We start from the raw sequence: 13887 nt of genomic DNA on the forward strand, positions 1-13887 counted from the left end.
CTTGATCTCTGTTTTCTGCTCGAGAACCCACAGAGGGATGTCCTAAAGTTAACCAGAGGAGGGAGACCACCTTACTTTCTCTGGCTCGCTTCAGCTTCAGTTCCCTCCTGCACAGCCACCTACGTGCCACAGCTAGGTATGGGCTTTCGTGGTCCTGGTCAGACCTCTATCCTGGCCACTGGGGTCCTCTCCTGGGTCAGGCAGGGTGTGGGTTTCAGCCTCTCAGCTTGAGACAGGCTGCGTGTCTTCCCTCCTGTCCCTCATGACCATCTCCTTTCACTCTCTTCTTAAGGACTACATTCCTGGTGCTTTTTAGGGAAGTGAAGACCTTTCAGCTGCTGTCTCTGGAGCTAGCTTCACGGACTGGACACACTGGTGCCCTGCTTGAGGCTGGGGAGGAAGAAGAAGCAGGGAGTAGGATTTCCAGATATGCCAGATATTTCTCATTATTTTCCTGCTCACCTGCTCTAAGCAGCAGCACAGGGCTCCCTGGAGCCCGCTGACAGGTCTCTTGCTCTCACGCGTCCTCTCTGTAGCATGCCCTGCCATCGAACTCTGCCTTTTGTGCCGGAGGAAGGCACAGATGGGTAAGGCAGAGCAGGGCTGGACTCCCAGGGGCCCGATGCTCTCCTGGGTCTGGTCAGACGCAAGGTATTTATGCTGGGGGTGGTCTATGGTCAGTCCCAGCCCTCTCTCCATCCTTCTGCTCTTCCAAAGTGCCCTTCTCCGCAGGGAGGTGTCTGTGCCTCTGTTTGGGAATTGCACCAAGCAAATCCATTTTTCTTCACGGCCTTTTGAACATCTAAGGCAGGGGATGTCTTTCAGGCTGTTATTATTTGAGCAGTGGCTAGGATCAGGGCTGGAGGAAGACCTTCTGGGTGACTTGGTTGAGCCAGCTTGAGGGATGTACTGTGGCCTATGGTATCTATCCCATGCTTTCTTCTGGACTGTCCTTGCACTACAAATGGATCATCCTGTTCAAAGCTCTTTTACCAGTCCTGTTCAAATTGCATATATCTCTTTTGTTTAGCTGGAAAGCTAAACATGATAAAAGCACATGATTCCTAAGAACCTGACAATTCTTTTTTTCTTGAATTGTTTTTACATGTTTCATTTTTTCAGGCAGGAGGTAAGTTGTACAAATAAGATAAGCTGTAAGTATTTTAATTGTATGCCTGTTGTGTATACTATGTTAGCTTCAGTCTGTCTGTTGACTGGCCCTGGTTCCCTCAGAGCTCTCGGAAATAACAATCCTGCCATACTTGAATCTCTGCAGCTAATTCATGTTTATCCTTATTGAAGTTTTTTTTGCTTTGTCTAAAGGATGATATAGGTGTTTTAATTCTATCCCATCTATTTCCCAAATGGGACACAGGGTGACTCAGCCCCTCTGGCTTCTAAAACATCTCATTAGGAGACAGCCTGATGTCTGTGACATGGTTGTAGGTTGCTTACTGCTAATTCTTAAACTCCATCTGGTTTTGTTGCTGCTGTTGTTGTTTGGGTTTCTTTTTCTGCTCCTTCTCAAGTATTTCAGTTTTAAGTAAAGCATGTAACAAGCTTGCTCCTCATCATGACTGGTTTCGGAGCTCCAGCAACTGAGTCCCATTCCCAGACCTGTGTGAAATTATGTAGTTAATGAACTTATCACTGGCTTCGTTTATACTGAAGTCAATGAACCACTGCAGCTCTCAAAGGGCCTGGTCTAATATGGTCTGCTACAAATGCGGATAGGCAACATAGGAGCTTCAGGAATATGTTTTGTGTCAGATACCTGAAAGTCCTTCCCAGTGACGTATGAGTACCCAGTTTTAGCCTAGGGTAATGTCTGAAGGATGTCATATTCCAGACATCTACTGTGACTCATCTGCCCATGAATTCGTCGCCCTTTGTTCCCTTTGTAGTCAACGGAGAAAGATGAACACTTTGGCAGCATGAGCCTGGAGTGGACATCTAAAGTACTTGGATGAGTCTGCTCTGGAAGTGCCTATTCTCTTCTACTTTTAATTTCTATTAATGTATATTAATTTCCTTTATGCTTACTTGAGTTAAATTGCCCTTTTTCTTCTTTGCACCTGAAGGCACTGAGAGCTTTTAGAATTTTCTGCCAGTCTGCATCCTTTTATGGCTGAAGTGATGCCTATGACAAGCAGTCACTACTAATTCTTTCTTCTGTCCATTTTCTGAAGTGACATTCTTCCTAACATCAGCCTTCCTGGAAATCATTCATCTGTGTTCTTTCTGTCACTGCTTTCTCATAACAGTATTTTTAACTAGCTACTGCAGGGAACTTATGCTCTGTGGTGACAAGTTAGTGCTGATCCCTTTCTTTCCTGTGGTGTTTTTTTTTTCCTCCCTAGAAAAAGGCCTCTCTTTGCTAGGGTACCATCTGTGCAACTATAGCCTGACCAAAAATGTGTTTAAAACGATTGCCTACCAAAAGTCCTATGAGAAAAGCACTTCCTGTGGAGGATGGATACCGTGGATGGTGTGTCCCCGGACGTACTATAAAACACAGTATCATACTGTTGAAGTCCCTGAAACCATCACTCTTACAGATTGCTGTGAAGGATATGAACAAGTTGGACTCTACTGCTCTTTAGGTAAGTTTTAGTCAGATTAATAGTTAAAATAAATGCTTCTGGTGGAAGAGGGTTCACTTAAACTGAGATGTATAAAGGCTTAATTCAGTTCTGGGCAATAGGTTCCTGTTCGCTGAAATCAGTGAGTCTGGAAAAATCTACAGTAACCTTGGTCCAACATGGTAAGGAGTAGCCCTGAAAGACTAATGCTCCTGATTCTTGCTCTTGGCCACCCCTAGTCACAAAATCACTAAAGTTCCAGGTGAGTGTGAAGAAGGCACCTGCTTGCTACCCCTACAAGGGCTCGTCACTTGTCCTGGTTCAGTCCAATATCCATGGCCAAGGGCAATAACTCACATAGCCTTGCTTGGTGCTGTGTCTGCTCTGAGCGTGCTTGCATTTACAGTAGGAGCTTTCTTCTCAAAAGTAATTCAGGATGCACTTAGGATAACATCTCCTTTGATTTGGAGCAGAGTCAGTTCCCAGGATGCAAACCCAATTTTGGTGTTAATTTAAAACAACCTGTGGCCTCCGGGCAAGTTGGTACCAACTGCTTTCCGATCAAAACTACATTAGGGCCCATTTTCTCAGGGCTTCCTTGGTTACCTAGGGCTATGTTGGAGGTCTGGAAAAACTGGTGAACCTTTTGATGGACCTGATCTAACTTCTGAGTTTTAATAAGACTCTACTCAGGAAGACTTAATCATCTTTGACTCAAGAGGGAAGCTTTTTCCCCTTCCCACATCAGGGCTACCAGTTGTCAATACTACATTCCCAATTTTAGCAGAACTTGAGATGTAAATGGAAAGGATTTCTTGGGGAAAAGGAACTTTTTTTTTTAATGCATAAAGCCACATGCTTTTAGGCATCTTGGATTAGCTAGGCCAGCATTGAACTGTTCCAGCATCCAGAAAACTTCTGCAGAACATAATTTTGTCTCCTATTTTCAGTATGATGTTGTATTTTCTCCATTTCCCCATTTCAAGTTATGGTCCTGGGAATTTACGTAGTCACAACACTGTCACAGAAGATTGAAAAGGAAAGGTCCTGTTGCAGCCCTGGCCCTTGCTTTGGGTCATAAGACTTGGGTGACTCAGATCTATGGGAATGTCCCCGAACTGGCTCCTGCATCAGATCATATAACGTGACATGACAGGGTATGAGCCATATGTCTTGTCATGGGATCTGTCAAGAACAATGTGTTCATCCTACTTGTAAGTTGCTTCATAACATTGGAAAATGAACCTCCAAACAATTTTTGCCATGTGTTTTCTCAACAGTTACTAGTAGAATATTGTGTCTAGCAGGAAAATGCTTTTAACAGAAAGATGGGAACACAGAAGTGGTCGTTGTGTTTTACTTGTTCTTAAAATGATTTGCTAGAGAAGAGAAATGAAAGCATAATTAGATACACATCATTCTTATATTTATTGTATTCTGCTATTGTTTGGCTCTGTGGCTGTTGTGGAGTGTCAGCCAGGGAAAAATTTGACCTGTAGGTTATGGTGTGTCCAGGTAATCTTGTCAGACTGGCAAAGGACCCACTGTTGATCATGTGTATTTTCCAAGCATCAGTTCCATGCTGGGGAAAATCTCCAGTAGGTCTAATTATTGTTTAAAAGTTACTTCAGTAAGGTCTTTCTGATATACATGCATGTGCATACATGTGTGCACCTATGTATCAAATGACAAGACTGAGAGGCAAGTGGCGAAAATTGCTTTTTAATTCTGTAGTACAAGGAAGAAGCTGTTAGTGTTGTGGTTTAAACCCAGCCGGCAAGAAAGCACCATGAAGCCGCTCTCTCTCTCCTCCCACCCCCTGTCCCCAGTGACATGAGGAGGAGAAAATACAGAGGAATGCTCATGGGTCAAGACAAGGACAGGGAGGGGTAGCTCACCACTTATGGTCACGGGCAAAAGACAGGCTCTACTTGGGGAAAAAACAAAATTAATTTTACTACCAATCAAATCAAAACACCAAATCTTAAAACACCTTCCCCCACCCCTCCCTCCTTCCCAGGCTTAACTTCACTCCCGAATTCTCTACCTCCTCCCCTCCAGCAGCACAGGGGGATGGGGAATAGGGGTTGGGGTCAGTTCATCCCACGTTGTCTCTGCCGTTCCTTCCTCCTCAGGGCAGGACTCCTCACACTCTTCCCCTGCTCCAGCGTGGGGTCCCTCCCACGGCAGACAATCCTCCACGAACTTCTCCAACGTGGGTCCTTCCCACGGGCTGCGGTTCTTCATGAACTGCTCCAGTGTGGCTCCCTGCCATGGGCTGCAGTCCTTCAGGCACAGACTGCTCCAGCGTGGGCTTTCCCATGGAGTCACAGCCATCTTTGGGGGCACCCACCTGCTCTGGTGTGGAGTCCTCCACAGGCTGCAGGTGGGCGTCTGCTCCACTCTTAACCTCCACGGGCTGTGGAGGCATCACCTCCTCCAGTGTACCTCCTCCTCCTCCTTCTTCACCGACCTTGGTGTCTGCAGAGGGGTTTCTCTCATATTCCAATCTCCTCCCCCGCTGCAGGTTCCCCTTCTTAAATCTGTTCTCCCAGAGGTTCTACCACCGTCACTGATGGACTCGGCCTTGGCTTGGCCCGGTCCGACTTGGAGCCGGGGAAGCTTCCAGCAGCCTCTCACTGGAGCCACCCCTTCTGCCCCTCCCCCACTACCAAAACCCCACCACACCAACCCAAAACAGTTAGCTAAATGTTGAAGAGTCACTAGCTAGCTATGGTTTGTCTCTATTTGCACAAGTAATCCTGATTTTCAAGGTGTTTCAGAACCTCTGAAAATCAAGAACATCTTCTTGGGTGGAAAAAAAAAGGCATCCTGGTATTTTTCCTAGTATAATTCTATGCCTTTTAAAAACATCTCTAGGGATATTTTAGGCTTGAGAGCTGTTGATGGGCTGATTTCATCTAGCATTAACAAATCTGTAAATCTCTTGTAAAGCTTAGCTGCAGAATTTCCGCTCTGCCCTTGCCACGTTGTTGATGGGCACGCTGGGCAGGTTTGTCCATGAAATACTGTGGTCACCTTGACTCTTTTTCCTGTCAAAGTTAATTTGGGAATATTTTAAACCATAAAAGGATTTGTATGGCTTCTAGGTGAGTTCTGTGTTTACATTATTCTGGTATCTTTGATTTTCAGGGCATTAGTCATAAATTCTGTGAATGGTAATGCACTGTCTAGACACAGTCTTAAATAAATGATGAGAAGGGAAACTGGAACTGCTGAAATTACTGCACAGCATGCTGTTGAACTACTGTTATTTTCTTCTTGATGTTATCCATGCTGGCATGCTCTCCATCCTACTAGGAGCAGAAAGGTCTCCATGACCTTTCACAGCAACCTGCTCCTGGCCGCTCCCTACCTTTTCTTCCTAGAAGAAAACATTTACCCTTGCCTGGGATATGGCAGGCCCCGCTTTTCTTAATTCTTTACTGTTGGAAAAAATGTCTAGATCATTAGCCAAGTTACTCTGGTAGTTCTCAATAGTTGCCCATCAGTCCATTAGGATAGTATTACGCACGCACAAACTACTTTAACTTTTTTTAAATAAAAATCGAAAAGCTTAGTATCTAAAAGTTAGGAAGTGCTAGAATTAATTCTAGAGGTAGAATTAAATAAAACAACCTTTGTTTCCTCTCCTTGTGCCTGTGCATGCAGATTAATAAACTCTTTTAATTATCTGATCCGGCGCTGCCTTGCCCCGAGGACCACGTTTCCCTGTGGTGCTCAGGGACGACGGAGCCCCTCTAAGGAGCTCCCCAGCAGCGCGGCATCCTGGCCTCCGCATTCGGTGCGTGGTGCAGAGCTCTGCTGAGCCTCTCTCTGAATAGAGAATTATTTATCACCTCTTAAGGTGATAAAGAGATAGCAATTTGTCTTCACGAAGCCTGCGGGAAGGGAGCGAGGCTCTCTGACAGCTGGGCAACTGAGCTGCAGAGACACTGAGATCAAACCATTTTGTATGCCCACTCTCAGACACCTAGGGTGCAGGTTTAATTTTTTCTTAAATTTATTTTGATTTTGATTTTCAGAGTGCTTAGTCCTGCCTGTAACAACTTGTGTGGTTGGCACGCAGAGCCTCATGTCCTCGATGGTGACTGTGAGCAGTCCCCTGATTGCTAAGCAGGTCCCAGGGCTGGCAGGTCTGGTTCCTGGACCTGCAAAACTCACGGTTCTGAAAGGTTGTTACGAATTTGTTGTATGAAACTTTACCAGCATCTTGCAGGATTTTTTTTTAGGTAGAGAGTCCAATTCTCCAGGCTAGTTTCCAGCTGCTTGAATCAATGGTATGGTGACTTCTCCTGGTGAGTGGTTTGCTGCCCACCTTCCACCTTACTGCATAAGATGAAACCAGAGAGCTTCCTTATCTGCCATCTAACCCTGCTTGATACCCAGCTAGGGAGCAGAAGAGTGCATCAGCATGCGATGAAGGCTGTTTTTTAAGCACACATATACAAAAATACCTTGAAATAAGAAGGTCCAGATTACTTTAATCCTGGAGTTTCTTAACTTGAGAACACTTGATTTGCAATGTTAAGGCCATGCTTTAATCAGAGAATGCTTTGTCTGCGTAACTTCCTAAGGTTGTCAGAAAAACAACTGTAAAGTAAAAAAATATTCATTTTAGGTGCCCAGGTAGCTCCTCAGCAGGGCTGGGACCTTCCAGAGCGTGCATGCAGACGTTTGCATGCTGAGTCTAACCGGAGCAGCGGGGAGGTGCGGCACAGCTGTTCCCCCTGCCTGGGCTGTCACCAGAAAGCCACGGGACATCGGTGTCACCAGGGGTATGCGGGCAGCGCTGCAACATCCCGCTGGGGTGGGAAAGTGCCAAAATGCCCTCCGGGACCTCACCCAGAAGCAGGTGTCTCTGGCTGCCCTGTGGTTTGGGTCCCTTGCGTGCCCTCAGCTGCTGCAGAAATGGGATGACGGGTGTCAGAGGGTATGTCTCTGCCTATTGCCCGTGGTGTCTGCTTATGGACCTCCTATCTGGGAACCGTCTTGTCCTTTTTTGAGCCCACCGAAGCTGTCTGCCTCCACACCCCCTATGCCAACAAATTGCAGAAGTTCACTCCCATTTGGGTAAAGAAGTGTGTGCTTTTACCCATTTTATTATTGTGGGCTCTGGTGAATACCAGCTCCGCTTTCACCTTACCCCCTGCCTTTGCGATTTCGTACCCCCAGCCTTCTCCTCTCCACAGCAAAAAGTCCCAGCCTTTTTAGTAGTCTTTCCTTGCAAGTTATATCTGCTCCATTCAGTTACTCACCTCATGCCTTTCCCGACCATGTTAACCCCAGGGGGAGCAGGGGTACCCGGAGTCGCATCCGAGCTGCGGGTGCACCACGGGTCCCTGCCAGCTCTCCAGTGATTGCTGGCGCGAGCACGGCCACATCGCAGTGCTGCCGGCGGGATGAACCCGCTGGAGGTGGCAGTGGCTCAATTTCATTAAGTTTCTTCTCAGCATGCACAGGCTGGTTTTGTGCTTCAAAGGCCATGCTCCCCCATTGTCCAAAAGCTGTGTCCTTGCAGAATTTCAACCCATGGCTCCTGAATATGTTCTAGTGAATGATGTGGCTTTTCATAGGGAGGGGTGTTAAATATTTGTCAGATGCTGAACCAGCACATCCTGACACTGCCCTCCATCCCGATTAACCCCCAGACAGGCAATCAGGGTGGAAAACATCCATCTGAGCAGGTAAAGTCTAGCAGTGCCCAAAGACCCCCAAAACAGGGTCATATGATGAAAACTGCCAGTCTGCCTTTGTAACAGGCTTTGCCAGGGGCTCCTTCTATAATCTCATAGATTTGTCTCCACCTTCTGATGCCTGAGACGAATGCAGGTGTTTGGTGCCTGGCTCTGCTGCACCCTCTGGATGAAACCCATCCCCTCCAGGTGGAAGGAGGGAGAGGAATGGGGTTATGGCTGAGCTAATGGTGTCCCTCAGCATTTATCTCCCGGGAGATCCCCCTATTCTACAGTCACAGCAGACCCGGCAGTTCTCGTGTGGGCAGGCTGGTAACTGAGCTTTCGTTGCTAAGCACTGGGTGCTGCATTTCTGCTTCTGTAAGTTTATGCAAATAATGGAGGAGAAAAGCCTATACTTTATCCAACTGACAGAGCAGTTAGCTGGCTTGCTCCCCAGTGCTGGCAGTGTTGCTTGGTAGGTGACTGTCCCCAAAGTGATTGAAGTGGAGAGCATAAATAGAATTTTCAAAGTGCGTCTGGTACAATGGGGCAGAAATGTGATGTGAATCCATCTCTGTTTCCGCTGATCTGAAAATGATGACCTTTTGATTTTAGATAAATGGCTAGTGTGGCACTCGGCCAGGATTCAGTAGTGTTTTCTGAGATTGCATGTGACTCATTAAATCTTTTACACCGCAGTTAAACATGCCAAAATAAGACCTAGGTGGAAAAAAGCTGCTTTGAACCTCAAACCTGCTTGAACTGCACCTGAATCTCAGAACCAGAGCTAGAGGCTCTGAACATGTCTGAGTCCAGCTCACCAAGATCCACCTGGTTTGAATAGTAAGGAGCACTGGTGACGTACTGACACAGGGAAATCCCTTGGTGCTTTTGTCTGTGCAAGCTCCCGGTGCGAGAGGCTGCTTAGCCTCCCTGCACAGGAGGCTGGGACGGAGCAATCGCATGAGACGGGGAATGTGTGGGAGACTCATCTAAGGGCAACTGAGGCCGTATCACACCTTATTGTGGCTTTAGACTAGAAATCAGGAAGAAGCTTTCTAGCAGTAGGGCGCGTTTGGGGGAGCGACCTGTAGTGCCAGCCCCGGAGCCAGAAGCAGAGGTTCTTGGTCCATGCTGGGAAGCAGAATAGGACTACTGGGGCTTGCTGGACCCAGAAGTAACTTGAGTCAGATTGCACAGGGTTGATTTTTTTTTTTGCCTCATCCTCCCACTGCAAACCTAGGCCTATGACTCAAAATGAACTTTGAAGGCAGAGTTGGTCCTGGGGAAGACTAAGGAGTGTAAGGGCTCTTGGTTTTCAGGCATGAAGGGGCCCATACTAGGCTGCATTAGGTAGCAGGACAAATCCTGCTCCCTGTAGGACAGCCAGCCGTTCATTGGGGTTGGGAGCAGAGGTAGGGTTTCCTAATTTGCTGCCTAGAGCTCTTGTGGGTCTAACACCAACTCTACTTGAAAGACGCTCACAGCCCTGTTAAAGCATGTGCTCATTGACTGTGTACACACAAAGTGTACACACACAGAGTATCAAATACAATATAAAACTGTGGGAAGGTGCTGCCTCATATATTCTGCATGAAAATCTTTAAAAATACACGTGCAAGTAACTTGCATACTGCTGAGAGGTCTCAACTCAGTGCTTTCCCTGTTTTCTAGCTTGTGGGTTTTGGCATGTTTTTCAGTAAAGGTGTGGAATCCCATCATTAAATCATGATTACTCTTCTTAATTACCTTTCAGAGACCCTTGACAAGCATACTGTGGGCTCCCAAAGAGACACAGACCATGGTCTTAAAACTACTGGTCTTAATAGTCTGTTTCTTTGTGCAAATATGACTGCATGTCCAGTTGCAGAAGTGACTGACAATTTTACATGCTGAATTTTCCATGCCCCATTTTGAGCTCAATCCCTGAACTGTAGATTGAGCTGGGGATTTGGAGTACTAGAAATGACCTCTGTTATGGAGTGTGCTAAAAAGCTGAGGTTCTCTGCTTGCAATAGCCTCCAGTCTCCCATGGACTGGCAAAGAGGGAGAACTAGAATGTGCACGTAGCAGCAAGTTAAATAGATTTAGTTTAAATCTTGATTAATCACGATCATTTACCTGTTTAAGAAGGTTACTTTGCTGAGGCCAGAAGTCCTAGATTCAATATTCCCTTCTGCTTCTCAGAAACCTCAGGTTTACTATTATTCAGAGCCTTGGGATAAGAGAAACCCCACAGAAATGAGGGTTCATGAGAGATTTATAGTTTGCTATGGGCCTTTCATTTGCTATGGATTTTATTATATTGAATGTGGTTTTCTTGCACTACAACCTGTTTCTGTTGCAAGAATAATTTTCATTTTTCTGCTGGCTGACTTTAATTGCCCAGATCAAGAATTTGTAGGACCAAAAACCTGTAGGTCCAAAATGAATGGAAAAGAGAAATCTTTTAGGTTGATTGGAAAGACCAGAGCTGAGCGTTACTTGGACCTAAGTTTGAGACCGTGGGTAAAAGCAATGTTCGTAGAGCTTAGAAATATTTTCCCTTTTCCTCCGGAGACGAGTTATGTGCTGGCATTGAGCCAGGACTGCTGTCTGCCCTTGGCTTGGGAAGCAGTAACCTTCTGCCTTAGCTGCCCTCTCTGCAGGGCTGTCGCGTGTGGGCTAGCGACCTCCCGGGGTGGCTAGCTGATACAGAGCGGGTGCTGCCAGGCTGCAGACCGTGGGCTCAGTTCTGCTCCCCGGTCCCTCTGTGTAACCCACTGAACTGTACCTGAGAACAGCCTTGTGTCTCCGCTCTCATGGAACATCTTCAGTTCCTATAACTAAAGGTTAACTTTGTCACAACAGAAGGTTAAATGAAAACTCCCATTTTCTAGCTTAGACATTACCTGTTTCCTTTGATCATTATATTTTATTTGGATTAGTCCTAGCTGACATCAGGCACATTTTCTGTTTTGCAGTGCTTTCATTTAGAAACTATCTATCTATCTGTCTATCTATCTATCCATCTATATTATTAATGGAAAATTATCAATTCAAAATTTCTGTAACAGAAATGTCATGAAAAAGAGAAAAATCTGAGAACATTTACGCTCTTGAAATGAAATAATGGTATTTTAGGCTGCTATTTTCTCCACATGAAAACCTCAGAACAGACACGCTTCTAAAATGAGGAGGAGGTGTTTGCTATAAATTAAATAGCACGATTTTATGGAAACAATTTTATATATTTTTGTTCTCAGAAATGTTTTTGTTACTTAGGAATCAATAGATCCAGTGTATTTGCCTCAAGACCTGGTATTTGTCCAATGGAGAATATGGAAACATCTGATTATCCTTGCACGTTCGATACTGAATGTCCAGGGCTTAAAAAATGCTGCAACTCGTCCAAAGGAGCAGGCTGTGTGGATCCAATGCCAGAGGGTATGTTACTGATAAATTCAAGGCTGCTTCTAATAGAAATATGCTTAATTTTTCCTTCTGAGGGTGGAGGGGGCAGGAAAACTGTTACCATAGCTCTTCATAAAACAAATACGGGAATCTGCTTTGGATCAATTCCACGATATTCAGCTTCAGTACTCGCACCCGTGAGCACTGAACGGTGCGTGGGTGCTGTGGGTCCAGCGGACCTCCCTTGGCTGCTTCTTCTTCGCTGGCACCGCTGCCAGCGGCATATGGCAAACAAGGCCATAGCTGATGGCTGTACATGGGCCCTTCATATTTGCCAAGTTAAAGCTTGCTTCGGTTGCTCAGAGCCTTCCTATAGCTCTGTCGCTTTCCATAGCATCAGACTTCAGATGACTTGGCTGTTTTATTTTGTACGCTTCAGGAGGAACGTTCTGGTACAATGTGACAGTGCTTGTGAAAATGGATTTTAATGAACTAATCAGAGTGGATTCCCGCCTTCTGAATCATTCACGCCTTTTGCACTCCATGGTACGTACAAACACGAACGCTCCCCTGTGTTGCTTGTTGTGTCTATGTTTCTGTTACTCAGGAACCACCACTTGCTTCATAGTCCTCTGTGCTGGGCATAACCTTGCCAGCCCGTCACTCCCTGGTTTGTTCTGCCAGATCGATTTTTTTGGCCCTAATTTATTCCTAATTACTGAATGTCAGCTGCATCTTCAAGCAGCTCAAGTAACATTGATTTATCAGCTTCTTTAGTAAATTTTTCAGCTCTCTTCCAAGGGCAATTTAAAGACATTCTGAAATATAGGGTTTTTTCCTACTTAAGTGATGCTTGCTCCAGCTCTGGCTCAGTTCAGGTTTGGGTCTATGACTGGCTGGGTCCGGATTTCAAGACCTGAAAAGTGTGATGTTTTCTGATAAGGAGCTTTGAGTTAAACCTTTCAAGAGACAAGCCTGATCTATGGCGCTGGGACCTACACGGCAGGTGGACTCAGCAGCGCCAGAAGTTTCGCTGTGAAAACCCAGGCTTATGGCAGGGGGACCGTGTCTGGCTCAAGGGTGTTTCGTTGTCATTCTTGCCCCAGAAGCAGGGCTGGGGGAGACAGCAGAGCATTGCTTTTGCTGTAGGACCGAGGCTTTGCCTTGTGCATGGATTTAGCAGCGGCCAGGGCACCAACGCATGCAGGGCCACGCGGCAGCAGCGCGGCACATCTCTCCCTGTCCCCGACACGGCACGCAGGAAAAGTCCCAAGAAGAACACAGAGCAGAGGTGTGAGGCATGTTTCCTGAAAGGAGGGTCTGTAGGAAGAATCAGGCTACAAACTAAAGCCGTGCCCAGACAGGGCGGCTCTCTTTGTCCTCTCAGTGGTAGTTAGGATAATGGATTGATGAACTAGCATGAAGACCCTCCAGGTCATAAACCCGAAGCATTTCCCTAGTACATATCACCATACCATGGAGAAAACCAGGCTTGGATGTGGCCTTTGAAAGGTACCCGAGAGGGCAGGTCCCTATTTCCCTCCATTTTTATTTCTGCTCCTCTCCAGTTTCCAGCTGGGAGTGGGCAAGTAGCAAAGGAAACCCTTCTGCCATCGTCAACTGGCACTGACGGGCCCGAGAACAGAAATGGTAGCAGTAGCATGGGGATGTTGCATGAGTGTAGTTCTTCCTCCTACCTGAATTCCGCCTTCTCATATCCTAAAAAAGAGAGAAACCCTGGTCCTGTTGCTGTGTAGTAAGGAGTAGAGGGCAAGGATCTACCAAGACTTTTATATCTTGGTCTAAAGCAAGCTATGGCAAAGTCAAACACTCAAGAAATAGGGAATACAAACCAAAGCTTTGCAATAAGCTGCTACTCAGAGGAATGTCTTCCAGGCCCTGTCTGCTTCACTGACTCATAATGCTCAGCCTACCACCATGTCCCTTCTCTCATTCCTGACTCGCAGTTGTGATGACTTGGTCAGTCCTGGGGTCTCTCTGTGGCTCTTAGTCCCAGCCTTCTTCATCAGTCTATTGCTTTTCTTCTTTTTCTTTCTATTCCCTTTGCCAGCAGTCTTTTTAGTTGCTTAAAGTAAGACGTGTTGGACAGCTTTATTACAGATGCCCTGTAATAGCATGTCTCTTGTATATTCTGTCTATTGAGATTTTGGTGTTTAAGCATTACAAGCCAAAGAGACTTTTCCCATATCTTC

At 46.1% G+C, this 13887-nt stretch overlaps 1 protein-coding gene across 3 annotated transcripts in view; it reads left to right on the forward strand.

The window, feature by feature from the left end:
• Positions 1-13887, forward strand: part of UMODL1 (uromodulin like 1) — a 77159-nt gene that overhangs the window by 24777 nt on the left and 38495 nt on the right. For 2 of the 3 annotated variants that reach the window (XM_030020203.2, XM_041124901.1), the window contains exons 2-4: positions 2361-2603; positions 11546-11707; positions 12114-12220. In XM_030020203.2, the coding sequence (XP_029876063.2) occupies positions 2361-2603; positions 11546-11707; positions 12114-12220 (512 nt within the window). Of the gene's footprint in view, positions 1-1113; positions 1155-2360; positions 2604-11545; positions 11708-12113; positions 12221-13887 lie in introns of those variants that run through there. The other variant, XM_041124902.1, reaches the window with a different exon arrangement.

The sequence above is a fragment of the Aquila chrysaetos genome, chromosome 7 (assembly GCF_900496995.4).
Source record: "Aquila chrysaetos chrysaetos chromosome 7, bAquChr1.4, whole genome shotgun sequence".
NCBI classification, from domain to species: domain Eukaryota; kingdom Metazoa; phylum Chordata; class Aves; order Accipitriformes; family Accipitridae; genus Aquila; species Aquila chrysaetos.